The sequence below is a fragment of the Sapajus apella genome, unplaced genomic scaffold (assembly GCF_009761245.1).
Source record: "Sapajus apella isolate SASKATOON/1434 unplaced genomic scaffold, GSC_monkey_1.0 scaffold84, whole genome shotgun sequence".
NCBI classification, from domain to species: domain Eukaryota; kingdom Metazoa; phylum Chordata; class Mammalia; order Primates; family Cebidae; genus Sapajus; species Sapajus apella.
In genome coordinates, this window is record NW_022437024.1 from 1,062,510 (window position 1) to 1,089,456 (window position 26,947).

The window sequence follows — 26,947 nt, forward strand, 5'->3', positions numbered from 1 at the left end:
GACTTTATTAAATGAGGACACAGCCAGTTATTTTTAAAGTAACTTTATTGAGATATGATCCACTCATTTAAAGTGGTTTAACTACAGTTAAACTACAATTCAGTGGTTTTTAGTATATTCACAGAGTTGTGCAACTGTCACTAAATCAATTTTAGATCATTTTCATCACCTCAAAAAGAAACCCAGTACTCATTAACTGTCACTCTCCTTTCCAGGATCTCTCCATCTCTGACATTCCTTAATCATTAATGGATTTTTTGGTCTATTTAGATGTGCCTGTTCCAGTCACTTCCTTATAAACAGAATCATACAATATGCGGCCTTTTGTGTCTGGCTTCTTTGACTTCACATAATGTTTTCAAGGTTCAGACACATTGTAGTCTGTATATGCCTTCATTCTTTTTCATTGCTGAATAATATTTCTTTCTTTCCCTTTTTTTAAGACAGAGTCTTGCTCTGTTGCCCAAGCTGTGGTGCAGTGATCATGGCTCACTTCAGCCTCCAATTCCAGGGCTCAAACGATCCTCCAACCTGAGCCTCCCAAGTAGCTGGGAGTACAAGCACCACCACAACACCCAAATAATTTTTAAATTTTTTTGTAGAGATGGAATCTCACTATGTGGGCCTTTCTTTCTTTTTCTTCTCTTTTTTCTTCTCCTCCTCCTCCTCCTCCCCTTCTTCCTTTCTTCTCCTTATTCCTCCTCCTCCTCTTTCTTCTTCTTCCCCTCCCTCCCTCCCTCTCTTTCTTTCTCTTCTTTCTTCTTTTTTGAAACAGTGTCTGGCTCTCTAGTCCAGGCTGGAGTGCAGTGGCACAATCTAGGCTCACTGCAGCCTCTGCCTCCTAGGCCCAAGTGATCCTCTCACGTCAGCCTCCCCAGTAGCTGGGATTACAGACATGTGCCAGCATGCCTGGCTAATTTTCTGTAGAGATAGGTTTTGCTATTTTGCCCAGGCTGGTCTCAAACTGCTGGGCCCAAGCAATCCTCCTGCCGGCCTCCCAAAGTGCTGGGATTATAGGAGTGACCCACCACGCCTGGATAATATTTATTTGTATAGTCTACACTGGTTTATCCATTCATCCAGTGATGGATACTTGAGTTGTTTCCACTTTTTGACTATTATGAATAACGCTCCTAGGAAAGAACATTTATGCACAAGTGTTTGTGTAGTCATTCGTTTTCATTTCTCTTGGGTATGGGAGTGGCCAATATTCTGAGGAACTATCAAATTGTTTCCCAAAGTAGCTGCACCATTTTACATTCTTAGTTTTTGTTTTTCGGTGTTTTAAATAAAGAACCTTTAGAGTTTCCTCAGCGTCCCAGAGAAGGGCCTGCTCCCGGCATGCCGCCTTCGGGGCTGCCTCCACAGAGCCCCAAACTCCCCTCCCCGCCCTGCCAGGGCCTGGCACCTAGGAACCAAAACATCAGGTCAGGCGCACTTTGGGCCTGCAGCCCGGCCCCGCCTCCTCCGCGCTAGTAGGCAAAAGGAAAACAGCGTCCCCTTGCTGAGGCTATGTGGACGTTGTAGTTTTTTCCCCAGTCAGCAGCGCAGAGACTGCGATAAGAAAAACCACAATTCCCAGAACACTATGGTGCTACGGCAGCCGAAGGGGCCATTCCGCGTGCAGCCTTCCCGCCCACTTTCAGGTCTCTGCGGCTCTCCAGCGCGTCTGTAAACACCCAGAGACTGTTATGGAGGGGGAGGAGGAGGCGGCGGCGGCGGTGGCGGCGAAGGGAGGCGTTTGGGGCCGCCTCCAGGGTCCGCTTTGCCATTCCTGAACTGGTCCCTAGTCCCCGTGACTGTGGCATCAGGGAAGCGAACTGTTAGGCGAGAGGAGGAGGCAGCCAGAACCATATCCCCTTCTTCCTCGGGGTTGGGGGCCGGGCTGGGCCAGCTGAGCCGGGGGAGGACTCCGGGAGGGAGTGCCTGGCCGGGCCGGCCTGTCTGCCGAGATGGATGACAGTAAGGTAAGTATTGTGGTTTTCACGCGCCGCCGCCTGCTTGTTGCTCAATGCTAGTCCCGCGGCTGAACCTCCGCTGTGTAGTCCATGCCAACACCCAACAGACACCTGCCTAAAACATCCCTGCGCCTCTCCAGTCACTGCCCGAAGGTACCCAGCCGGGAAATCAGGGAACACCGGGGATCCGTTTTTCCAGGAAGGGCCCTGGAAAATTTTCACTCCCAGGCAACCCTGTTTACTAGCTTTTTAGGTAGTGGAACCCCTAGTCCTTAACTTCCCTGTCGAGATAAGTGAAGAAACTACTGTGCTTTTTCTTCTTGCACTCTTTTGCTGCCTCTTACCCTGTCTCCCGTTTGGAGACTGTAGTGCACCCTGAACCAGCCTTATTCCCCTTGACGGTTCCCCTTTCTTTTCTCAGGCTCCCTTACTCAATGCCCCATTCATATAATCAGTTCACTCCCACTCTGAGGTATTTTCCTGTGGTTGGTTGGAACACTGCTAAGCTCCTGTTGCTTTTTGGCCAGTCTGGAGTTTAACCTCCTCTGGGAAACCTTCTCTTAAAAAATAGTGATTTTCTTCTTGTTAACCTTAACATCCCATCACTATTCGATTTCCCTGTAAAAATCGCTTACTTTATGATTGTAAGATAATAGGTAATGTTCATTATTGGTTAATCCATATAGTTTATCTGTGTATAGACTTTTTTTCTTTTTCTTTTCTTTTTTTTTTTTGAGAGGGAGTTTCGCTCTTATTGCCCAGGCTGGAGTGCAATGGTGCCATCTCGGCTCACCGCAACCTCCACCTCCCGGGTTCAAGCGGTTCTCCTGCTTCAGTCTCCGGAGTAGCTGGGATTACAGGTATGCACCACCACGCCCGGCTGATTTTGTATTTTTAGTAGAGACGGAGTTTCTCCATGTTGGTCAGTCTGATCTCGAACTCCCAGCTTCAAGTGATTTGCCACCTTGGCCTCCCGAAGTGCTGGGATTACAGGCGTGAGCTACCATACCTGGCTGCCTTTCTTTTTATCTACCCACATTAGTGTTTTTTAGTTTTATTTCCTGAAGATAGGGATGTTCAGGGATTTGCTTTTTGATGTTTCACGATGTTTTGGAATTGGACTTTTTTATTTTAAGGAATCAGACTTCTAAAATTTGCCAGTTTTTTTTTTTTTTTTTTTTTGAGACGGAGTCTCGCTCTTGTCGCCCAGGCTGGAGTACAATAGCACCATCTCCGCTCACTGCAACCTCTTCTTCCTGGGTTCAAGCGATTCTCCTGCCTCAGCCTCCAGAGTAGCTGGGACTGCAGGCTTGCGCCACTATGCCCGGCTAATTTTTTTTTTTTTTTTTTTTTTTTTTTTTTTTTTTTTTTTTTTTTTTTCAGTTTTTAGTAGAAACGGGGTTTCACCATGTTGGCCAGGATGGTCTTGATCTCCTGACTTCGTGATCCGCCCGCCTTGGCCTCCCGAGGTGCTGGGATAACAGGCGTGAGCCACCGCGCCCGGCCAAATTTGCCAGCTTTTAAAGTAAAAACCATCCTTCCCTGTGTTTCCCAGCGTCTTAGGTTTCACAGTCTCTGGCATACTCTTTGTGATAGCTTTGTCTGGGTGCCTTTTTTTGCCGCTGCTGCAGTTTTTGTTTCACATGTCTTCAGAGGGATTTAAAAATTTCCAACTCTCTGTGCTCATTGTTTTATTCTTTCTTGTTTTCTCTTCCCCTTCATGTAGAAGACTGTAAGAAAAGTGACAGATGGAAGGGAAAGCCCAGTGCAGTACTCTGGAATTGGGACTCACCTAGAGAAATGGATTGCTTGTGAATTAGCAAACCCCTCTTAATAGGAAGTGGTATTCCCAAGACAGAAGGGGGGCATGTTTCAGGACGCTGTCAGCTCTTAGAGTACTTAATATGCTCAATACACACATTAATTCCCTTGGCAAGAATCTTGCCCTTGTTTGTTATTGGCACAACAGTGCCAATAACATTGTAGACTCTTCCAGTTCGGGCATAGTAACATTCGTGGGGTATGATATTGGGGAAATGGTATTTCCAAGAGAGAAGGGGAGCATTCTGAAGGTTTTCCAGAAAAATCAGCAAGTAATTTTTTGTTTTTTTTTGTTTTTGCTTTGAATATTTCTTTGGGGAGGGGACGTCACACTTTTTTTTTTTTTGAGACAGAGTCTTGCTCTGTCACCCAGGTTGGAGTGCAGTGGCACGCTCTTGACTCACTGCAACCTCTGCCTCCAGGGTTCAAACAATTCTTCTGCCTCAGCCTCCTCAGTAGCTAGGACTACAGGTGTGTGCCAACATACCCAGCTAATTTTTTATTTTTAGTAGAGATGGGGCGGTTGGTCAGGCTGTTCTCGAACTCCTGACCTCAGGTGATCTGCTTGCCTTGGCTTCCCAAAGTGGTAGGATTATGTATAGGGGTGGGCCACTGTGCACTCTGGGATCTCACATTTCTATTCATAGAGAAGAAGTTCCAGTAACTCAGGCTCCTTTCTACTGGCAGAGCAGGCTGGTGCTTCAGTTGAACCCAAGTACCTTTCTTTTTAGTTTCCTTTTTTTTTTGAGATAGGGTCTTGCACTGTTGCCCAGGTTGGAGTGCAGTGGCATGGTCACAGCTCACTGCAGCCTTGAACTCCTGGGCTCAAAGCAGTCCTCCACCTCAGTTGCCCAAGTGGCTGGGACTACAGGAACATACATCCATGCCCAGCTAATTTTTTGCAGAGATGAGGGTCTCACTGGCTTCTTTATCTGATCATTTTCCCTCACAGGTTTCCGGAAGCTGTCAGCTCTTAGAGTACTTAATATGCTCAATCACACGTTAATGCTCTTGGCAAGAATCTTTCCCTTGTTTGTTTACAGCAGTGCCAACAGAATGCTGGGTAACATTGTAGACTCTTCCAGTTTTGCCACAGTAATGTTTGTGGACATTCCTTTTATTCCTTTTTTTTTTTTTTTTTTTTTTGAGACAGAGTCTCCCTCTGTTGCCCAGGCTGGATTGCAGTAGTACCATATCAGCTCACTGCAATATCTGCCTCCTGGGTTCAAGCAATTCTCCTGCCTCACACTTCCTAGTAGCAGTGACTACAGGCATGTGCCACCATGCCCAGCTAATTTTTTGCATTTTTTTTTTTTTTGAGACAGGGTCTCGCTCAGTTGCCCAGGCTCGAGTGCAGTGGCGCTATCTCGGCTCACTGTAACCTCCGCCTCCCGGGTTCAAGCGATTCTCCTGCCTCAGCCTCCTGAGTAGCTGGGATTACAGGTACACACCACCAGGCTGGATTGATTTTTGTATTTTTAGTAGAGACCGGGTTTTGTCATGGTGGCCAGGCTGGTCTCAAACTCCGGACCTCAAGTGACCTGCCCTCCTCCTCAGCTTCCCAAAGCTCTGGGATTACAAGCGTGAGCCATTGAGCCTGGCCAATTTTTTGCATTTTTTAGTAGAGACGGGGTTTCATCATGTTGGCCAGGCTGGTCTCAAACTCCTGAACTCGGGTGATCTTTGTAAGGCATTCCTTTTTAAACAGTCCCCATTCCATTGATGTCTGCAATATCACCTTTCTTACTGGTTTCCATGTATGTGGCCAAAGGAACAATTCCATGTTTTCTAAAAGGCCTGGAGAACATCTGTTGGTGCCTTTTCTTTTTCCCTTTGTGTTCATCATTTTTGTGAATTACTGGAAGATGGCAGTTCCAGCTGAAAGGCAGAAATAATATTTCAGAAAAGTCTTTGCTAGCTTGATCTTTCAGTGTTAATTTTGAAATTAAATCTTATGGCTATATCCATTATCTTGTCCAGGAAATAATACTAATGTTATGGCTGTTTAAGAATAGTAGAACGTATTCTTTATTTTTTTTTTAACTTGAGATTCAGAGTATATTATTTCTGATTCTCAGTTTTTTCCTTCCAAACCGTTGAAACATTTAACAACTTTCTGATAGTCTTCAATAATTTCAAATAAATCCAAGAAAAATACATAGGATTTTGGGCTATTTTACTTAGCTATAAGATCACATAAAGGTTGTTTCTAAAACTAGCAATCTGGTAGGGTGGGGAAGGTTCAAAATGTCATTGTTTAGCCTAAAAGAGTGAACTTAAAATTTGAAGGTAAACCATCCATGAATTGCTTTCTAAAGGATACACAGGTAAGCAAAATGAATTCAATTCTCACTCTTTATTCATTCATTGTTCTTATAAGTATTTAAAAACCAGCAGCTTTGAAAACCTTAGTGAGTATCAAAAAGAAAACTCATTTTAAATGTCTCTGGTTAGAGAGTGCCTCTGGAGTACTCTACTTACACTTCGAATGCATGTTGTAGTTGTAGATGAGTAATACTTACACGTCACGTACAATACTGGACTCTCCTTCAACAGTCAGGCAGTGTGAAACTGTCCTTACGTAAGGCTTTGGCAGCTCCCAGCCCTGCCTTTTCTGTGTCCTAGTTATAATCCCACAAAATTGTACTGTCCTCCTAGTATACACAGACATACACACAAAACACACTTTTCCCTCCCATTCTGTATGAGTCACAGTCTCTGGTTCTGTTTTCCTCAGTATAAGGGAAGATGAGGATTGGGGTTTGGAAGTATGGTGGCTGTGCCAGTGAGAGCATAAAGGATGACAAACTGGCTGACAGCAAGTCCAGGGCAACAGGAAGAGGACAGAGTAGGCAGGAACGGCAGTTATAGAGAGGTAGTATTTGAGTGAGTAGGTCAGGAACATGATGATAATGTGAGGACCTTTGTTTATAAAGATTCCATATTCTGAGTTTTGTTTATTTATTTTATTTTTATTTATTTATTTATTTTTACCAGTGGTGATAAATGAGTTTGCCCCGAGTTCCCCACACTCTGCCATCTAGCCGGCTGGAGTGAGAACAGGACAGATTTGAATGGGGAACAGCTTTGCCTCCAAAGTGTCTAACAGTGTGCCTAATATGGCATAAAGTACTCATTAATAGTGATTGAATTGAATTGGATCAGGGTGACATTAAGGAGATTGCCCTGATGTACCCAGGCTTTATTAAGTGTGCTCCAGCTGAGCAAACCAGCCAGCACATACAATGGCATATGAGAGAAATAAAGCAAGAGATAGATTGGGCATCTCAAAGTGAGGACTTAGAAGTGTGTTAAGTAGCAGAGCTCAAATACTAACTGAGCAGATCTCCTACTAGGCTAATTGGGAAGGAAAAATCTCAGCTAACTTATTTAACCTTTTTGAGCTTTCATTTCCTTATCTGTTAAATGTGGTCAGTAGGTGAGGCCTTGGTGAGGATTAGGGATGATGCATTTAAAGTTCTAGTACAGACTCTAACACATGGTAGGCTCTCAAAACACGTTATCATTATATTACCTAGCAGTGATTCCTTGGGCCTTACTACAGTGCAGTATGTCCCTGAGATGCTCATTTTAGTAATTTTTAAGTATATGCTGTTGTATAAGGTTTGCAGCACCTACACAACCCTTTGCTCCAGACTATGCCCCAGATGGGACAGGGCAGGGGGATGGGACATAAAATGAACTTATGTTCTGTCCTTAATTGTTAGATAGTGTGAGAAAGGTAGTCTCCTGAAGCCATGTCCATGTTTACCACTAGGAAAATGTGCTTGTTTTTATGAAAGTTTCTTCTCCTTGGCCAGGCGTGGTGGCTTACGCCTGTAATCCCAGCACTTTGAGAGGCCAAGTTAGGTGGATTGAGTTCAGGAGTTCAAGACCAGCCTGGGTAACATGGTGAAACCCTGTCTCTTCAAAAAAATACAAAAAATTATCCAGGTTTGGTGGTGCATGCCTGTAATCCCAGCTACTCAGGAGGGAGGCTGAGGCACAAGAATCACATAAGCCAAGGAGGTGAAGGTTGCTATGAGCTGAGATCACTTCAGCCCAGACAACAGTGTAAGACTCTATCTCAAAAAAAAAAAAAAAAAAAAAGAAAAAAATAGAAATGTGTTATTTTCAGAGGCTTTGATCATAGATAGAAGGTTCTCATTTTTTATTTTATGTTGGACTTTATTGAATGAATACATGAATACATTGAAATAGCCTAAGGTGTCATGATCCAGTTGAGGGACCAATGCAGGATTGGGCTGGCGACTGGCCACAGTATGCCAACATGGGCTACCATTTCGCTCCATGCTTCCTTTCCACCTTGTGCTCTATGTGATTGTCTGGAAATGAGGTTTCTTATACTTTCCATAACTTTTTAACCCCCCCCCCTCTGCCAAAGTCTTCTGATTCTTTCCAGTTCTAAGTAGTGCTAGTTCTCAAAAAAATTTTTAATTTGGCAAAAAGATCCTTTGACATTCCCACATCTATCCTTTGGCTCCTTAACCATCCTCTGCTGCAGTTGGAGCTAACTTCCTTGGGCCATTCCTTGCAGCCCAGACATTTTCTGCTTTTCCTGTCGTCTTATTCACATCAACACTTTCTACAAGACCAAGACAGAAGAGCCATGTCATTTATTAAACAGATCTCTGACAGTTGATATTAATGTGCTTTCTTTCTTTTCTTTATTTTTTTGAAACGGTCCCACTCTGTTGCCCAGGCTAGAGCACAGTGGTGCAATCATGGTTCACTGCAGCCTCTACCTCCCTGGCTCAAGTGATCCTCCCACTTCAGCCTCTGGAATAGCAGGGACCACAGGCACCTGCCACCAAACCCAACTACAGAAGATTAATTTTAAAATATCTTCTGTAGGGTTGGGGTTTCACTGTGTTGCCCAGGCTGGTTTCAAACTCCCGAGCTCAAGCCATCTATCTACCTTGGCCTCCCAAAGTGATGAGACTATAGGCATGAGCCACCCTGCCTGAAAGGCTATCTTCCTTTCCTGTCTAGGTTACATGCATATTTCAACTTGAGTACCTCTACAGATAGTTCAGAAATCAAGGAGTAATTTTTTTTTTTTTTTTTTTTTTTTGAGACAAAGTCTCACTCTGTTTCCCAAGCTGGAGTGCAGTGGCTGATCTTAGCTCACTGCAACCTTCACCTCCTGGATTCAAGCGTTTCTCCTGCCTCAGCCTCGTGAGTAGCTGGGACTACAGGCATGCACCACCATGCCCAGCTAATTTTTGTATTTTTAGTAGAGACAGGGTTTCACTATATTAGCCAGGCTGATCTTGAACTCCTGACCTTGTGATCTGCCCACCTCAGTTTCCCAAATGCTGGGATTACAGGTGTGAGCCTCCACACCTGGCCACCAAGGAGTAATTTAAATACCCCAGAAACCAGTTGAAATCTAAGTTTAAATAACCTTATTCAGAATCTTTTGTCCTCTAAGATTTTCAGAAAAGTTTATTGATTCGTCCAACATTTGTTGGATGCCTAATACATATGAGGCATTGTGCTAGGCAGTGGAGTTCCAAAAATGATTATGAGTTTGTAACTGTTCTCAGGGAACTTATATTTTATTGGGTGAGGCAGACATAGAAAAGTAATTACAGTACAGTGAGGTAGAAAATGAGGGCAATAGAAGCATAGCTCTTTTGGGGCACTAACAGTGGATGCTTAACTGTCGAGGTATGTCAGACATGGGTTCACAGAGTAGGAATGAATCTTTAAAGAACTGGAGTCCCCTCCAAAACAGGAAAGATGCAATATCCTCTACTAAAAGCATCTTGCACAGGAAAGTAAGTATTTTGGTACAGCTAGAGAAGGATCGACAGACTTTGTGTAAAGGGCCATGCACACCATATGGTCTCTGTTGGAATTATTCCACTCTACCATTGTATCATGAAAGCAACCACAGCAGAATGTAATGAATGGGCATGGCTGTGTTCCAATAAAACTTTATTTTCAAAAACTGGGCTGAGTGTGGTGGCTCACGCCTGTAATCCCAGCACTTTGAGAGGCCTGGGCGGTCAGATCACCTGAGGTAAGGAGTTCGAGACCAGCCTGACCAACATGGAGAAACCCTGTGTCTACTGAAAATACAAAATTAGCTGGGCATGGCGGCGAGTGCCTGTAATCCCAGCTACTCGGGAGGCTGAGGCAGGAGAATCACTTGAACCTGGGAAGCAGAGGTTGTGGTGAGTGGAGATCGTGCCACTGCACTCCAGCCTGGGCAACAAGAACGAAACTGTCTCGGGGCGGGGGAAAATAATATTGGCAGCAGCCTGTATTTGGTTTGCTAGTGGGGCCGTAATTTGTTAATTCTGAACTGTAGCGTGAAGCACAAGTAGTGGTGTGGTCAGAGATAAGGATGAAAGATAAGCAGGGACCAAATTGCAATATGCTTGGCAGACAAGGCTGAGAAATTTGGGTCAGTATCTTTCAGTGTGGAAGAGACCTGCTGAACCAGATTCTTTCGAGATTGGGTCTGGGAATTTGAATTTTAATAAGCTTCCCAGTTGAGTGGCTCTTATGTGTAGTGAGGTTTTAAAACCAAGGCCATAGATGTTGGGGAGCCTTTCAAGGGTTTTAAAGCAGAGGTGACAAAATCAGATTTGTGTTTTTGAAGAAAAATGCCATTGGCTATATGGAGAACAGATGAGGGTAAAAATGTAGGAACTGGGGCAAGACCAGAGGCAGATGGTCCAATTATGAAAGAACATGGGTTTTAGTATATGACCTGAATTCAAGCCTCATTTTCACATTTTCTAACTGTTGTGATTTTGGACAGATTATTTGATCTCTTTAGATATTACTTTCTTCAGATACAGATTGGGTGTGTTAATAAGGACCTTATTGAGTTATTGTGAGAATTTAATGTGTGAACTCATACCAAAAGAACTTAACACATACTGAGTTAAACAAATCCTGGTCTTTTTTAACTTCTCACTGGTGCGATTAGATTGCACAGAAGAAAAGCCTGGACTGAAGACCGCATTAGAGACTTTACAATGTAAGTTGCAGTTGATGCAGCTGCATAAAATCCCTTAAGGATAAGGAGTGGAGAGAATAGAGAGCTAAAGAGAGCCATGGAAAACTCTAAAGTGATCAGAATATTCCTGAAGAATAGGACTCAGCAAAATAAATTGAAAAGAGAAGTCAGTGATGTAAGGGAACCAGAAGACAGAGCTGTTATGCCATCAATCTAAGGGTGAAGAGATTTTTAAAAAGAGGACTAATCATTTGCGGGGATGGGGGAAGGCATAGGGGTTGAGAGAGGAGAGGCAGAAGTTAACTCAGGCTAAAGATGCCTACTTGATCTTTCTCCTGTCGACTAGAAAAACTGGTAGAAAGTTAGCAACAGGAAGATGTGAGTAGACTTTGCCGCATTCTGTAGACCTGGCAAATAAAAGAGAAAAAGCCTAACCCGCAGCTGTGAAGGAAGTTACGGGAGCCCTGACACCAAATGAAAATACTGCTGCTTGTTTTGTTTTTTCTTTAAAGTGGTAAAGAGCAGTGGCTAGCCACGTTCATATTTATCTTATTTTTCTTTAATCCGTGGGAGATAACTATTCTCTTCCCGTTTTTAAGAGAAAGACAAAACAAGCCCTCCTGTTTTCCTCTTTGGCTGAGGCTGCTGGCACTTCTTCATGTAAATACAGTAGTTCTCTAACCCTTAACAACTTGAAAGTTTTATTAGTCACCTTAATTAGAGCATCAGGATGTAAATAAGTGTAAAAAGGGTGATAAAAGAAGAGTTCTTAATTGGTTTTCAGATTTTACATACCTGAGAGGGAGCATTTCTTTTTAACGGCTTCTTTATAGTTGTTGGTGGTAGTAGTAGTAGTAATTTAAATCACTTTCAAAATATTACCGATTTTTCTTTCTCATTTATTCATTAAATTATCAATCTTTTAATAAATATCTCTTAAATGCCTGGCTCTGTGCTTTATACTATGGAGGTTTCAAAAGAAGTAGAAAACATAGCTTTTGTGCTTGAGGAGCTCAGACTACTTGGGGAGATAGAAAAACGTGTGAGTCCACTAAAAATATATATATAACAAAGCATATCAATTCCGTGTGATGTTAACTCTGTGTTCCAGAACTTTGAAGAAAAATGACTTATGAACTGAGGATGGTGGTCAGTGAGAGCTTCAGAGAAAATGGGCTAGAGCTGATCTTAACAAAAGAAAGCAAGATTTGCCCTTTTGGATGGTGGGGGATAGAAAACAGAAATGTAGCTCTAGTTAGAAATGCGGGCAATGGAGTTAAGGCCGGTGGTCTCTAAGGAGACTGGTTTGACTTGATACAGAGGGTGCCTGCTGGGGATAATGAAAGAAAAGAGTGACTTGAGGCAGGAATCCTGGATGCAGTGGGCTGAATGGTGGCCCCTAAAAAGCTATGTACATGTCTGAATCCCTGGAACCTGTGGTTATCACCTTATGTGGTAAAAGAGTGAATATTACCTTGTATGGCAAAAGATGTGATTAAGCATTTTGAGAGGAGGAGCTTATCCTCCATGATATAGGTGGGCCCTAAATTCAAGGACAAGTGTCCTTATAAGACTAAGGCAGGGGGAGCTTTGATGGACAGATGAGGAAGCAGTGTGACCACTTAGGCAGATTGGAGTGATGCAGCCACAGTCAAGGAATGCTGGCAGTCACCAGAAGCTGGAGAGGCAAAGAATGGATTCTCCCCATGGCCTCCAGAGGGAATGCAGCTCTACCAGACTGCTCCAGTCTGGACCTCCAGAACCAGAGAATAAATTTCTGTTACTTTAAGCCACCACATTTGTGGTAATTTGTTACAGCAGCCCCAAGAAATGAATATATTGTATATGGCGACTTAGTAAGTAGTGCTGAGCCAGAGGTGTTTTCTTGAACTTGAGTGTGGCGTGGCCAGGGGCCATTAGAGAAAATTTATTTCTATAATGATCAGGTATTACTTTTTTACAGTGAAGAAAAACACACAAAAGTTATGAAAAGGCAGCCGTGTCAAATTCAGTGCCTGTCCTTCGCATGGTAGGCACTGGCCCAGAAGGCTGCCACAGAAATACTGTGATTCATGGGCCCTGTTCCTGTGTCTCAGGCTCAGGGATAAATTTGGTTACAGACACCAAGCAAAAAACAAAACAAACAAACAAAGCTATGAAAAGAAAGGTTAATCTGCCAGCTCTTTGGAAAATGAATTGACAAGGGAAGTGGGGTAGAAAAGAAGAGATGGTGGGGAGATGCACTGGGAATCTGTCGTAATAATCTGTGAGTAGTGCTCTGACTAGTGTTGGGGTATCAGTGAAGTAGGATATTTCCCTGACTGTTTTGTGGGACTTGCGACAGGGGTGCCTCATATACTTAGCCTACCACTCTCAGCTCCTTGCAGGAGGGAGCATGTGAGCAAATGAGAGAGGGAACTGGAGTGAATGAGCGCTGGAATTGGCCAGCCGTTTTGATGCTGGCAATAGTGAACTTCGTGCAGGCCCATGGCAGCATCCAGGTGGGGGGGGTGCCTGAGACTTCCGAAGCCCTAGAGGGAGTGTTACAACGCTCTGTTGAGTTCTGCCATCTGTGGATGTCTCCACTGTTAATAGCTCAGTGGACCGTGTTTGCCTTTTCATGTGAGGCAGCTGGCCTCCACCAGCAAGGGCAAAGGACCAGTGTGACAGCCTTTTATAGCTGCACTTGTGGCTCCTAAGCTCTTGTCCAGCATCCAGGTAAAATGAGGTTGCACAAACGAATTGAAGGATGATGAATTCAGGGGATTTTATTTCCGATGAAAGTGGTTCTCTGCAGGAAGGGGAGCTGAAAAGGGGATGGGACAGGTAGGTAATCCTCCCTTGAATTCTGGCTGTCTCTGGCCAGACTCTTCTCTGAAGTTACGCCATCAATCCATTCCTCTGAAGTCAAGCTGCTTCTCTCTGACATTTAGCTATCGTCTCATCTACTGACTGAATCTGGGGTTTTTATAGGCACAGGATTGGGTGGAGCAGAGCCATGGGTGGTTTAGGAAAAGGCAACATTCAAGTGGATAAATAGGGATGTAAGTTATTTTGGGCTGCCATCCAGGCTTTTTGGCTTGAAGATGGATTTTGCCTGGGACCCACCCTTTTCTGTCTAGAATTTTCTGCCCCCTATCACTGCCAGGTGGAATGGAGAAGAAGAGAGAAATCAGAGGTTTATAAAGGAATACATTGTCATGACTTTAGTGGGTGGGCATGGAGAGCCACAATAATAGGGGGAAACTTCAATGAGGTGTAAAATGAAAAAGTTTGTAAGTTAACCCCAGCACAACCCTTAAGTGAGTGCCTAATACAAAAGTGAATTGCGTTAAATGAATTACTATACAGCATGAATACAACAGTGCATTTAATGCACCTGTCAGTGTTAGAGCTTTTTCAGGGAATTACATGATCAAGTTAATGAGTCCTGTCTAAAATGAGAATAAGACTACGTATGCTTGATGACCTTCTGACAGGTTGCTGTATTACAAATCTGGGGACTTGGATTCTAGTCCCTGCTCTGATGGAACTCTCTGGACTAAAATTTGGTCATCTATGAAATGAAGAGATCACATATCCCTGTTTGCGTCTATGTATACACACCCCTCTACCACCAGCATTCTTGTCTGTATTGATATTCCGCCATCTGCAATGTTATTGTTTATTTCATGGCTGCTTTTCACTAGTCTAAATGCATCAAGGTTAAGTATCCTATTGTTTTGTATTTATCTCTAGAGTTTTACAGTGTTTGGCATAATGTGAGTATTTAATAAAGGGTCACTGAATAAAGGAATTACTGTGCCCCTCTTTATCTGAAAAGATGAGGATAATAGTTCTTACCTCATCTGAGGTAGTGTGAAATAATATGAGATAGTACGTAAAGTGTCTAACTCAAGGCCTTGTTCATAATGAGTGCTTTCCGACCACACACCCTGAATTTATGTTTTTATTCTCTTTGTCCTGAAAAATGGGATGTAAATGGTCCAGGAATCTTTGGAATAGGATTAAATGTGGGGTGCTGGAGGCTTCCTCATTTTAAGATGCCCCAGTTAACTCCTAAAGAGCATGCAACTCTAATTATGTGTTCTCTTTCTGTGGAAGTTAAACCTGTTGACTGTGAAGCCTAGGCCATCCATAATTTCCTCAGGCCTTTGCAGACTGGTTTCTATTTTATCTTTTGCTGTAATGGCTAATTTTAGCATTATCAGCAACCCCCCTACTTTATTAAGTCCAGTTTTATCTGAATTGTCAACCTTAAAACTCATGAGTTAGAACCTTATGCTTGACCCCTCCCCTCCAGAATACTCATTCTCCTCCTACGTTCTGTGTCTGTGCTACCTTGATTTTTCCCTTTCAGCTATTCCTTTTGCTTTTTCAGGTTCACTAAGTAACCATGTCTCTTTTAAAAATAATAGCCTTATTGAAAGGTAATTCACAAACCATAAAATTCATCCTTTTAATTTGTTCATTGTGTGATTTTTAGTATATTCACAGAGTTCTGCAATGATCACTGCTATCTAATTCCAGAACAGTTCCATCACTCCCAGAAGAGACTCTTATAAACAAACTGTGGTACATCCCTCCAGTGGAATACTATTTAGCAGTAAAAAGAAACGAGTTGCTAGGTGCACCTTTAGTTCCAGCTACTTGGGAGGCTAAGGCAGGAGGATAGTTTGAGCCCAAGAGTCTGAGACCAGCCTGGGCAACATAGTGAGGTCCTGTTTCTTAGGGAAAAAGAAAAAAAAAGAAAAAGAAACAAGCTATCAAGCCCTGAAAAGTCATGGAAGAGCCTTTAATGTACATTGCTAAGTGAAAAGAGCCATTTTGGAAAAGGCAAAATTATAGAGATAGTAAAAAGATCAGTGATTGCCAGGGCTTCGGAGGAGGGAGGAATAGATGGAGCACAGGGGATTTTAGAACAATAAAACTATTCTGTATGATACTGCTTATCAAAATTCATAGAATATACAATACCGAGAGAGAACCCTAATGTAAACTATGGACTTCAGTTACTACTAATAAATCAGCATTAGTTCACCAGTTCTAACAAATGTACCACACTAATGAAAGATGTTAATAATGGGGGAACTGTGAGAGTGGAGGGGGGATAGTATGGGAACTCTGTACTTTTCTGCTTAATTTTCCTGTAAACCTAAACAGCTGTTAAAAAGTAAAGTCTATTAATTTAAAAAAAGAAAAAAAGAAACTGAGACCATTAACAGGCACTTCCCATTTTTTTCTTCCCCTTCTCAACCCTAAACAACCATTAATTTACTTTAAGTCTGTATAGATTTGGAATAATACAGTATTTGGCCTTTTGTATTTATCTTCTTTCACTTAGCGTAATGTTTTCAAGGCTATCAGTGTTGTTCTATGTGTCAGTACTTCATTCCATTTTATAGCTGAATAATGTTCCATTGTGTGGATATACTACATTTTGTTATCTATTCATCAGTTGATGGACACTTGCATTGTTTCTCCTTTTTAGGTATCATGAATAACAGTGCTGTGAACATTGATATACAAGTTCTAGTGTGGACATACGTTTTCATTTCTTTTTGGAATATACCTACGATTGGAATTGCTGGGTTATAAACTTCATGTTTAACTTTTTGAGGAACTGCCAAAATGTTTTCCAAAGTGGCTGGATTATGTTACATTCCCACCAGCAATGTATGAGGATTTCGCTTTCTCCACATCTGCACCAGTACTTGTTATTGGCTGTCTTTTTTATTATATAAGGATCCTTGTGGGTGTAAAGTGATATATTTTGTGGTTTTGATTCACATTTCCTTAATGACTGATGATGCTGACTATTTTTTCATTTGCTTATTGGTGATTGTATATCTTCTTTGAAGAAATGTCTATTCAAATCCTTGCCCCCTTTTTAAGTTGGGTTGTCTTTCTATTATTGAGTTGTAAGAGTTCTTTATGTATTCTAGATACAAGTCCCTTATATTTATGATTTACAAATATTTTCTCCCATTCTGTGAGTTGTCTTTTTATCTGGATTATCCTTGAAATACAATTTGGTAGCTTGTACTTATATCTGAGAAACCATTGCCTAATCCAAGGTCACAAGGAGTAAATCCTGTTTTCTTCTAAGATTTTATAGTTTTATCTCTTACATTTAGGCCTTTGTTCTATTTTTTAAAATTTGAGATGGACTCTCACCCTGTCATCTAGGCTGGAGTGCAGTGGCGTGAACATGGCTTCACTGCAGTCTTGATCTCCTGGGCTCAAAAGATCCTCCCACCTCGGCCTCCCAAAGTGCTGGGATTACAGATGTGAACCACTGTACCCAGCTTGTTCAATTTTTAATTTTTGTATATGGTGCAAGGTAGGGACCCAACTTCAATTATTTTGTAAGTGGCTGTCCACCTTTCCCAGCACCCTTTATTGAAAACACTGTTCTTTCCCCGTTGAATCACTTTGGCACCTTGTTGAAAATCAATTGACCATAAATGTAAGGATTTATTTCTGAATTATCTATGCTTTTCCATTGATCTACATGTCTGTCCTTTTGCCAGTATTATGCTGTCTTGATTACTGTAGCTTTCTAATAAATTTTGAAATCAGAAAGTGAGGCCTCCAGTTTGCTTGTTTTTCAAGATTCTTTTGGTTATTCTGGGTCCTTCATATTTCTATATGAATTTTAGGATTAGCCTGCCAATTTCTGCAAAAATGAAGCTGAGATTTGATAGGAATTTTGTTGAAACTATAGATCAATTTGAGGACTATTGCTTTCTTTATAGTAATAAGTCTTCCAGCTCACTAACATGTGCTGCCTTCCCATTTATCAGATCTTCTTTAATTTCTTTCAATGATGTTTTATGGTTTTTAGTGCACATATTTTACACTCCTTATGCTAAATTTATTCCTAAGTATTGTATTCTTTTTTAGGCTACTGTAAGTGGAGTCATTTTCTTAATTTCATTTTCAGATTGTTCATTGATAGTGTATAGAAACACAACTGATTTTTGTGTATTGATCTTGTGTCCTGCATCCTTGCTCTACACATTTATTAGCTCTAATAGGTTTTTTGGTGGGGCAGGGAGCGGCAAGAATTCTTTTGGATTGGATTTTCTATGTATAAAATCGTGTCACCTTCAAATAGCAATAGCTTTACTTTTTCTTTTTAAAGACCCAGAAGACATCTGATGGGATTATACTTTCTCAGTTCCATAGGCTGCACGTATGTTTTGTTTGTAAATGTTCTCTTTGCTAACATGCAGCCATAGTCACTTTGCTGTATGCAGAATTGAGGGAAAAATTATTTCTTCTCTTGCTTGCTGAAGGTGGTTGGAGGCAAAGTAAAGAAGCCTGGTAAACGTGGTCGGAAGCCAGCCAAAATTGACTTGAAAGCAAAACTTGAGAGAAGCCGGCAGAGTGCAAGAGAATGCCGAGCCCGAAAAAAGCTGAGATATCAGTATTTGGAAGAGTTGGTATCCAGTCGAGAAAGAGCTATATGTGCCCTCAGAGAGGAACTGGAAATGGTAAGAAAGCGTCAATAAACACATGAAAAAATCACCTTAACAGTCAAATAAATAATACATTAAAATACGAAGATACCAGTTTTCACCTGTCCAGTTGGCAAATATTGGAGAGAACAGTAATCTGTTAGCCAGGATGGAGGCAAGTAGACATCTTGCTGGTGGGCGCAGAGTGTACATGACTGTTAAACTGAGGGACTGTTTATGAGAAAAGAAAATGGAAAATAACTCAGATGGACAACAATAAAAGACTGGTTAGGTAAATTTTACTACATTTGTATATTGGACTACTTTGTAGCCAGTAAAAATCACAATGCACATATATTTACTGATGTAGAAAGATACAATATGTTGCTAAGTGGACAAAGCAATACAACAATATGTGTGTAGCATGCCATTTGTGTTTAAGTGAATTTTTTCATTTTACATGTTTTATTCGTTCATCCGTTCAGACTTTGGGCAGTGGCTGTAAAAATGTGAAAGAGAGTAGATAAGACAGAATTGAAACTCCATTATTGTGAGCTGAGGGTGGAGGTGACAGAAGAGAAAGATATTACCGTGATCATTACGCAACTGGGACAGGCTTCCACAGATTTTTAGGAAGTAAGACAATAAGGTTGGAACATGAAGAGAGGGACATGAATAGTGTTGTATATATTGTCCAGATATATACTATTCAGTAGATATTTTGAATTTGACCTATGCTATAAATTATTTCTTACCTCCTGCATTGTAAGCCACTGAGGGCAGAATCTTTGGTCAGCTTCGTCTTTAAAGACCCTTGAAGTCCCTAGTGTGTATTCTGGTAGATAGTACATATTTAATGATTACTTGTTAGAGAAAGGAAATTACTAACATTTATTTCTTTATTTTGGGAGTAGAAATAATACTGTGACAATTATAAAAAAAAAATGAATTCTAACTAGTGATACACTGTGGGGAGATGTCCATTTAACCACAGGGGGCTTTTAAATCTGAGCAGCACTCCAGTACATCCAAGACAATTCAGCAGCAGTTTCTCCACCTCTTCTGAAAGATGGCAGATCTCATAGATGTCCTTAGTTACAAATAGGTAATACCATGGAGGGTGGGATTCCCAGCAGCCAACGTGACCTCTAGCCATGGGAGTTCTTATGTCTAGCATTTCTACCAGTGGTTCCTAAACTCTGATGAGTAAAAGTTTATTTAAATATGTTTTACATATTTCAGTACAAGCAGTGGTGCATGGCAATGGACCAAGGAAAAATCCCTTCCGAAATAAAGGCCCTTCTCACTGGAGAAGAGCACAACAAATCTCAGCAGAACTCAAGCAGGCATACCAAGGCTGGGAAGACAGATGCTAATAGCAATTCCTGTGAGTATAGTGGGAGAATTTATATTTAAGAAGATATCTTGGCTGGGCTCAGTGGCTTATGGCTATAATCCTAGGACTTTGGGAGGCCAAGGGGGGCAGATCGCTTGAGCTCAGGAGTTCAAGACCAGCTGGAGCAGTGTGGCAAAACTCCATCTCTATTAAAAAAAAAATGCAAAAATTCGCTGAGGTTGGTGGTGCATGCTTGCAGTCCCAGTTATTTGGGAGGCTGAGGTGGGAGGATCACCTGAACCCAAGGAGGTTGAGGCTGCAGTGAGCCATCATCGTGAGACCCTGCCTCAAAAGAGTAGAAAAAAAAAAAAGGGTATCTCAAAGTAGGGTTTCTGTTGATCACTTTTCTTAGTATGTCTTTTTTTTTTTTTTTTGAGACAGAGTCTTACTCTATTACCAGGTACCAGGCTGGAGTACAGTGGCACAATCTCGGCTCACTGCAAACTCCGCCTCCCAGGTTTAGGCAATTCTCCTGCCTCAGCCTCCTGAGTAGCTGGAACTACAGGCGCACGCCACCACGCCCAGCTAATTTTTGTATTTTTAGTAGAGACAGGTTTCATCATGTTGGTCAGGATGGTCTCGATCTCCTGACCTCGTGATCCACCCGCCTCGGCCTCCCAAGGTGCTGGAGTATGTCTTTAAATAAAATGTGGGTGCCATTTGTAACACACTAATAAGCAAGTGAAATGGCGTTAGATTCTGGCCGGGTGTGGTGGCTCATACTTGTAGTCCCCCGCTGTGGCGGGCGGATTGCTTGAAGCCAGGAGTTTGAGACCAGTCTGGCCAAAATGATGAAACCTGTCTCTATTAAAAATACAAAAATTAAGCATGGTGGTGTGTGCCTATAATCCCAGCTACTCAGGAGTCCGAGGCACAAGAATTGCTTGAACCTGGGAAGTGGAGGTTGCAGTGAGCCGAGATTGTGCCATTGCACTCCAGCCTGGGCGACAGAGTGAGACCCTGTCTCAAAAACAAAAAAAAAAAAGAAGAAGAAGAAAAAATGAAATGGCATTAGATTCTAAATGGCATTAGATTCCAATTAGATTCTAAATGCATTTTTGTTATTTATTTATTTTTTTTGAGTTGGAGTTCCCTTCTTGTTGCCCAGGCTGGAGTGCAATGGCACTATCTTGGCTCAATACAACCTCCGCCTCCCGGGTTCAAGCGATTCTCCTGCCTCAGCCTCCTGAGTAGCTGGGATTATAGGCATGCGCCACCACACCCAGCTGATTTTGTTTTTTCAGTAGAGATGGAGTTTCTCCGTGTTGGTCAGGCTGGTTTCAAACTCCCAACGTCAGGTGATCAGCTCACCTGGGTCTCCCAAAGTGCTGGGATTACAGGTGTGAGCCACCACTCCTGGCCTAAATGCACTTTAAAATGCATTTTGCATGGAGTCTATAAAGAGCAGCTGATAAATTTATCGAAATTTTATTATTAATAGACTTAGTCCATAAATGGGGGTGGCACTAATCTAGCTTTTTGTTAATAATGCTACCTTTTATTTGTATTTTGATTTACAGTTTACAAAGTACTTTCCTTTATCTTAAATATTTCCTCCAATGATGGTGTTAGGGAATTATACATATTTTATTTTATTTTATTTTTGAGATGGAGCCTTTCTCTGACACCCAGGCTGGAGTGCAGTGGTGTGATCTCAGCTCACTGCAACTCCCACCTCCTGGGTTCAAGCAATTTTCTTGCCTCAGCCATCGGAGTAGCTGGGACTACAGGCGTGTGCCAGCACGCCCAGCTAATTTTTTTTTTGTATTTTTAATAGAGACGGATTTCACCGTGTTAGCCAGGATGGTCTCGATCTCCTGACTTTGTGATCTGCCCGCCTCAGCCTCTCAAAGTGCTGGGATTACAGGCATCAGCCACCATGCCTGGCGGAATTATAGATGAAGAAGTAGCAGAAAGGCCGAGTAAGGTGCCCAAGATCACACAGCTTTAATGGTAGAACTTGTCCTCACCTAGTCCAGGCTCTCTAGTACAGTAGCCCATCACTGTAAGGATTGTTTTTAATTGAGGTAAAATTCTCATAACATAAAAATTTCCAGAGCTATTTAGTATATTCACATTGTTATGCAACCATCACTTTTATCTAGTTACAAAACGTTTAATCACCTCAAAAGAAAATCCTGAACCCATTAAGTAGTTATTCCCCATTTCCTGCTTCCCCCAACCCCTGGCAACTATGAGTCTGTTTTCTGTCTCTATAGATTCACCTATTCTGTATATTCATATTTCATATACATGGAACTTACATAGTATGTGACCTTTTGTGTCTGGCTTCTGTCATCTAGTATAATGTTTTCAACGTTCATCCACATTGTAGTGTGTATCATTAGTGCTTAGTTCCTGTTTATGGTCAAATCATATTCATATATATGCTGTTGTTTATCCATTTATGGACATAAGCTTTTTCCTCTTGGATATTGTGAATATTAACTGCTGTGAACATGTGTGTACAAGTATTTGTTTGCATACCTGTTTTGAATTTATTTGTATATATACCTGGGATTCAAATTGCCGGGTCAAATGGCAATTCTGTGTTTAATTTTTGAGGAACAGTCAAACTGTTTTCCACAGTGGCCAAAACAGTTTACATTTCCACCAGCAATGTTTGTCTGTCCAATTTTTCCACATCTCACCAACACTTATTTTCCATTTTTTGAAACTATAGCCATCCTAATGGGTATGGAGTGGTATCTCATTGTGTTTGATTTGCATTTCCCTAATGTCTAATGATGTGAGCATATTTTCATAGGCTTGTTGGAGAATTGTCTAAGTCCCTTGCTCATGTTTTAATTGAGTTGTTTTTGTTGTTGAGTGGTTAACAGTTTTTTACTGTGGTTATAAAACCTTTATCAGTTAAATGATTTTCAGATATTTTCTCCCCTTCTTGTGGCTATCTTTTCACTTTGTTGATAGTGTTCTTTGATGCACAAAATATTTTAATTTTGATGAAGTCCAATTTATCTATTTTTGTTTTTTTGTTACTGATGCCTCTGGTGTTACACCTAAGACTCCATTGCCAAATCCACAGTTATGAAGATTTACACACCTCGTGTTTTCTAAGCATTTTGTGGTTTTTACTCTTTTTTTATTTGGGTGGTTGATCCATTTTGAATTAATTTTTCTATATGGCGTAAGGTAGGATGTTGCATGTGAGTAACTAGCTGTCCCAGCAACATTTGTTGAAGAAACTGGAAAGGCTTTGAAATGAATATATCCTATGTTGATTTCTTCATTGTTATGATTACTCTGGGAATACTTTAAATAATTATAAGGAAACATTGCAAACTCTTTTTTAATTAACTTTTTTAAGGTCAACTTCTGGGAGCACAGAACAAACTTTTTATCTTTTAAATATTTTTTACAAAATTGAAGAAATTGGCTTTTTGATAACTTTTATTAGATGACATTTGTCTTCATCTAGGTTGACAGGTACACTAAAATCTCAGACTCTATCACTGTAGAATTCACCCATGTAACCAAAAACCACTTCTACCCCAAAAGCTACTGAAATGTTTAAAAATTAGAAAAACAAAACATTTGCCTTCATCTAAATTGAATTAATGGAAAAAAGCCAAATCAGCTTCTTTTTAGTCTGTATTTTTAAAAATTAGCCTTCCTGAAGATACTAAACTGAAAAAAAAAAAATTCATGCATCTTAAAACAGATTAATCAAACTTCATTTACTTTAAAAACATTCTTACATTGGTAACTTTTATTTTTCAGGGTGAAGATTATATAAAATGATAAGTCAGTGATTGAAGCCAATATTCTGATTCCCATGGAAGATGAATGGACAAGAGTGTACTTCTTGGCTCCATTTACTACCTACTGCTCAGTAGTCATCTCTGTAAATCTGCAATTTCTACCAAAATGTGTGATCATAGATCTCAAAGGATCTTGCTTTAACTTTCAACACTTAGAAAGTCTACAGACATTCAGACCTGTCTGGGTTGGTATTGCCACCCATGACATTTAACATGTTGTGATGCTTGAAAACACGGGAGTAGAGAAAATGGATGAAGATTGTATTTTTGCACCTTAACTCCACATTGCTTTATTGGTTAATTTATATTCTTTCCATGTAATTCATGTAATTGTATGTCTGTGTGTGTTTACGTGTCACTGCCTTTCATGTTTTTGATTGCCCTACAGAGAGAAACCAGATGAGCTGATTACTGTCTATAAGTTCTCAGCCTTTATGGACCTAATCTTATTTCTATTTACTTGAGTAATTCTTATTCTCTGCATGAACCATGATTTCTCCTGTGAGCCATTCCAGCATAAGCTGTGAATATGTATTAACAAATATATACATTTCTATTTTTATAATCCATAAGGATATGCCTGTTTTAAATAACATACATGTTGATAAAATCTATCAGGAAAACTCTCAAGACAGCTTCTGTTTAAAATCTTTGTTGCTGTCTTCTCAAACTATATTTATAAAAATTTGCTAGGGCCAAATCCATACTTCGAGAGTAATTCATCAAATTTTATTTTTAAGTGAAAAGCAACCTTTCAGGCATTTCAGCAGCATACATTATCTTGACAACCTAGGGTATATATGTACGTATATTTCTTATTGTATGTCTATATATGTATCTGGGGAGGACAGGAGCGAATGTTCACACACATTTTCTTGTATGCTCCACTAAATTGGAGAATTTTTCTGAAGAAAATGGGATGAAACCAGCTGCTGAGATTGAGTTTCTGCCTTAAGATCTGGAACAAAAAAAGGGACAAATTGCTGGTAGATCTGCTAACCGAAGCCATGACCAGAACACTTAGTTTCTGCCGGGACATGAATTTCCTGACAGGTTCTGAGCCAGAAACACACTGTGGGCATGCATCTGGTTCAGCCGGGCTCTGCCTCCACTGTGGAGGGAGGCATTGGAGCTGGAGTTGTGCACAGCACCGCAGCTAGTGGGCCTGGCTGGGGGTGCAGAAGGGCAGGGTAGTTCTTTCCAGTTCCCCTTGCAGCTACACTTATTTTCTTCCTGACTACCAAATAGAGTGATGGTTGAAGAATCAAGCTCATAATGTCATACACCCAGACAGACCCAGGGATCTTTTGATTTCCCCAGTGAGATACTTTATCATTCTCTCTTCTCTTCCCCATGGTTAAAACAGGAGTTATGCTCTCTGTCGCTGCTCAATTATTCTTCACTCAAGTGAAGCAAATATTTAGCTTCCAAACAAAATATGTTTTGTTCTGAACTGGCAGTTTAAGAGGAGATATCGTAGTCTCGATTGTCTTTGAGGAAGGGCATAAGATGGACCACATAGTTTAAGATTACAAGGTACTTTCCCTCTTCTCTCAGGCCATGCATTTGAATAAAGTGCCTCCCCTTAGCCTGAGCTCCTAAAGACCTCTTGTACTTGGGTTGCAAACTCAGATCTCTAGTCTAGTCTAGTCGTGTGTGACTGTGTACTGACATACCACTAGCCCAGTTTGCTGGGTCTCTCTATGTTTTGGAAGTTGGGGGTTTAATAATATTTAATGTCTTTTTAAGATCATAAATATAAAGAGGTTTGTTGATATTTAGGCCTTAAGAATTTAAAGGTTTTAAATATAGCATTCAGACTGTAATTGGGTAGGTTTTTGCCATCTGGTCTACTCAATTGTATATTTTGGTTTTGCAAAACAACCCAAGACTGACTTTATGTTGCTTCGTTCAGTACCTTTTGAATTACCCCAGAAGAGTTGTTTTCAAAACAAACATTCCAAAATGAATGTGGCTCTTCAATGGAATGTCTGTATTGTGCTTGAAGTATTTCTTCTCTGATTGTAATTCTAAATTACAGAGTCATTTGAGCTTCCTCCCTTCCCGCTAGTATCTTTATAGGAGCAGGGAAGAGCAGTGACTTTGTCTTCAGGTAGAGGATGTGTAATTTTGGGTGAAGTTAAATTACAGTTTATTTGAGGTTATTCCTAAACCTATTTATTTGGTATTTTGGAGGAGTTCACACTAAGAGAACGTTGATTGCCTCGGCTATTGTGCTGGCTGCACACTTTGGTCACTTTTGAAGCATGTTAATAAATGTCACTGATTAAAACAGCTGGAGCATTTCCTTCCCATTCCAGTGAAGGAGCAGCATAGTGAAATCCTGGCACTCCTCACCTGTGATGGCAAGAAGGCTGAGAGTCATAGAGTCCAGGAGAAGGTGCTGCTCTCCTTGCTTTCTGAGTAAACCAAGTAATGTTTTCTTTTTCTTATTTTCCCAAAGAAAGAAAGAAAAGGGGGGAAATGTATTTGTATATTTAGACCAGTCAAATTCTGTCATTATTTTATCGTCAACCTGCTGTGTATTAGAGCAACTGAATATAATGCAGAATAAGTTTGACTAGATCAAGTTTTAAGATATGGTTGAAGTTCTTTAAAAAGTTTTCTATTTTATCTAAAGTCTTTCTATTATATCTAAATCAGAATGATCTTCCTGCAGCAAATTCACATCACTGTTTGCCAGCTAATTGACAGTGTTTATCAACATCACTATGTAGCATTCTATTTTGGCATCTTAGAATTATGATCATTTGATTTGGCTAATTGCAAAAAGTATAGGTTTAAACTGGGCTTACCGTGAATTAAAATAAAGGCAAAGAAAATCCAAAAACATAATTGTTATATTTCACAAGAAATCAGTTGCATATTATCCATTACATATTTAGTTTTTAAAAGGAAGAATAACCTTAAATTATTTTCTGAGTCATCTTGAATTATTTGATCTCTCAACCTGATTTTTCAATTCTGTAAAACGGGGGAGGATAACTTTCACAGAACAATTGGTAGGCTAAATAGGAGTTATAGAAAACTGCTTGTTAAATAGGAAAGAACTGCATTAAATTTAAATATCACATCCATGTGTTTGACTGTTGTTAGGATTTAAATCACTAAAGATCAGTATATTTAGTGAGTTGGACTTTAAATATGTAGTATTGTAGCTATCACATTTCCCAAGTCTTTCTAGCTATATCATGTCTATCCTTAGAATGTTATAGTTGGAGGCCCTTTTTAGCATTAATAGCCTTCTATTAATTAGACTAATTTTAAGAACAACTAATATTCCAACTGGCAATATCATCCTATAATTATCTGCATAAAGCAGCTTTTGACTAGGTAACTTAGTTCTCTTCTCCTATTCCATCCATTTTACTTAACTACAGGCTGGTCATGAATCAGAGGCATGACTGTCTTGTAAGGTTGTGCTGATTTTGTACTGCACAAAAGTACATAGTTAAGGAGGTGAATGGTCTTAAAAATCTAGTTTACATTCCCCTCAACAAGCTATGTGT

At 40.7% G+C, this 26,947-nt stretch overlaps 1 protein-coding gene and 1 non-coding gene across 2 annotated transcripts; both read left to right on the forward strand.

The window, feature by feature from the left end:
• The first annotated feature begins 1,601 nt into the window (after nucleotides 1–1,601).
• Nucleotides 1,602–26,512, forward strand: CREBL2 (cAMP responsive element binding protein like 2). The gene is made up of 4 exons (XM_032253675.1): nucleotides 1,602–1,967; nucleotides 18,078–18,275; nucleotides 19,482–19,626; nucleotides 23,377–26,512. The coding sequence occupies exons 1-4, from the start codon at nucleotides 1,953–1,955 to the stop codon at nucleotides 23,379–23,381; spliced, it is 363 nt and encodes a 120-aa protein (XP_032109566.1). The 5' UTR covers nucleotides 1,602–1,952; the 3' UTR covers nucleotides 23,382–26,512.
• Nucleotides 12,769–12,902, forward strand: LOC116533904. The gene has a single exon (XR_004261510.1). It is a non-coding gene; the product is annotated as a small nucleolar RNA SNORA5 (small nucleolar RNA).
• Nucleotides 26,513–26,947: the final 435 nt, after the last annotated feature.

What these genes read in the sequence shown, in the direction of transcription:
- CREBL2 (XM_032253675.1), top strand. An exon ending in TCAGAGAGGAACTGGAAATG is followed by an intron (nt 18,276 to 19,481) that starts GTAAGAAAGCGT and finishes TACATATTTCAG; the next exon opens with TACAAGCAGTGGTGCATGGC.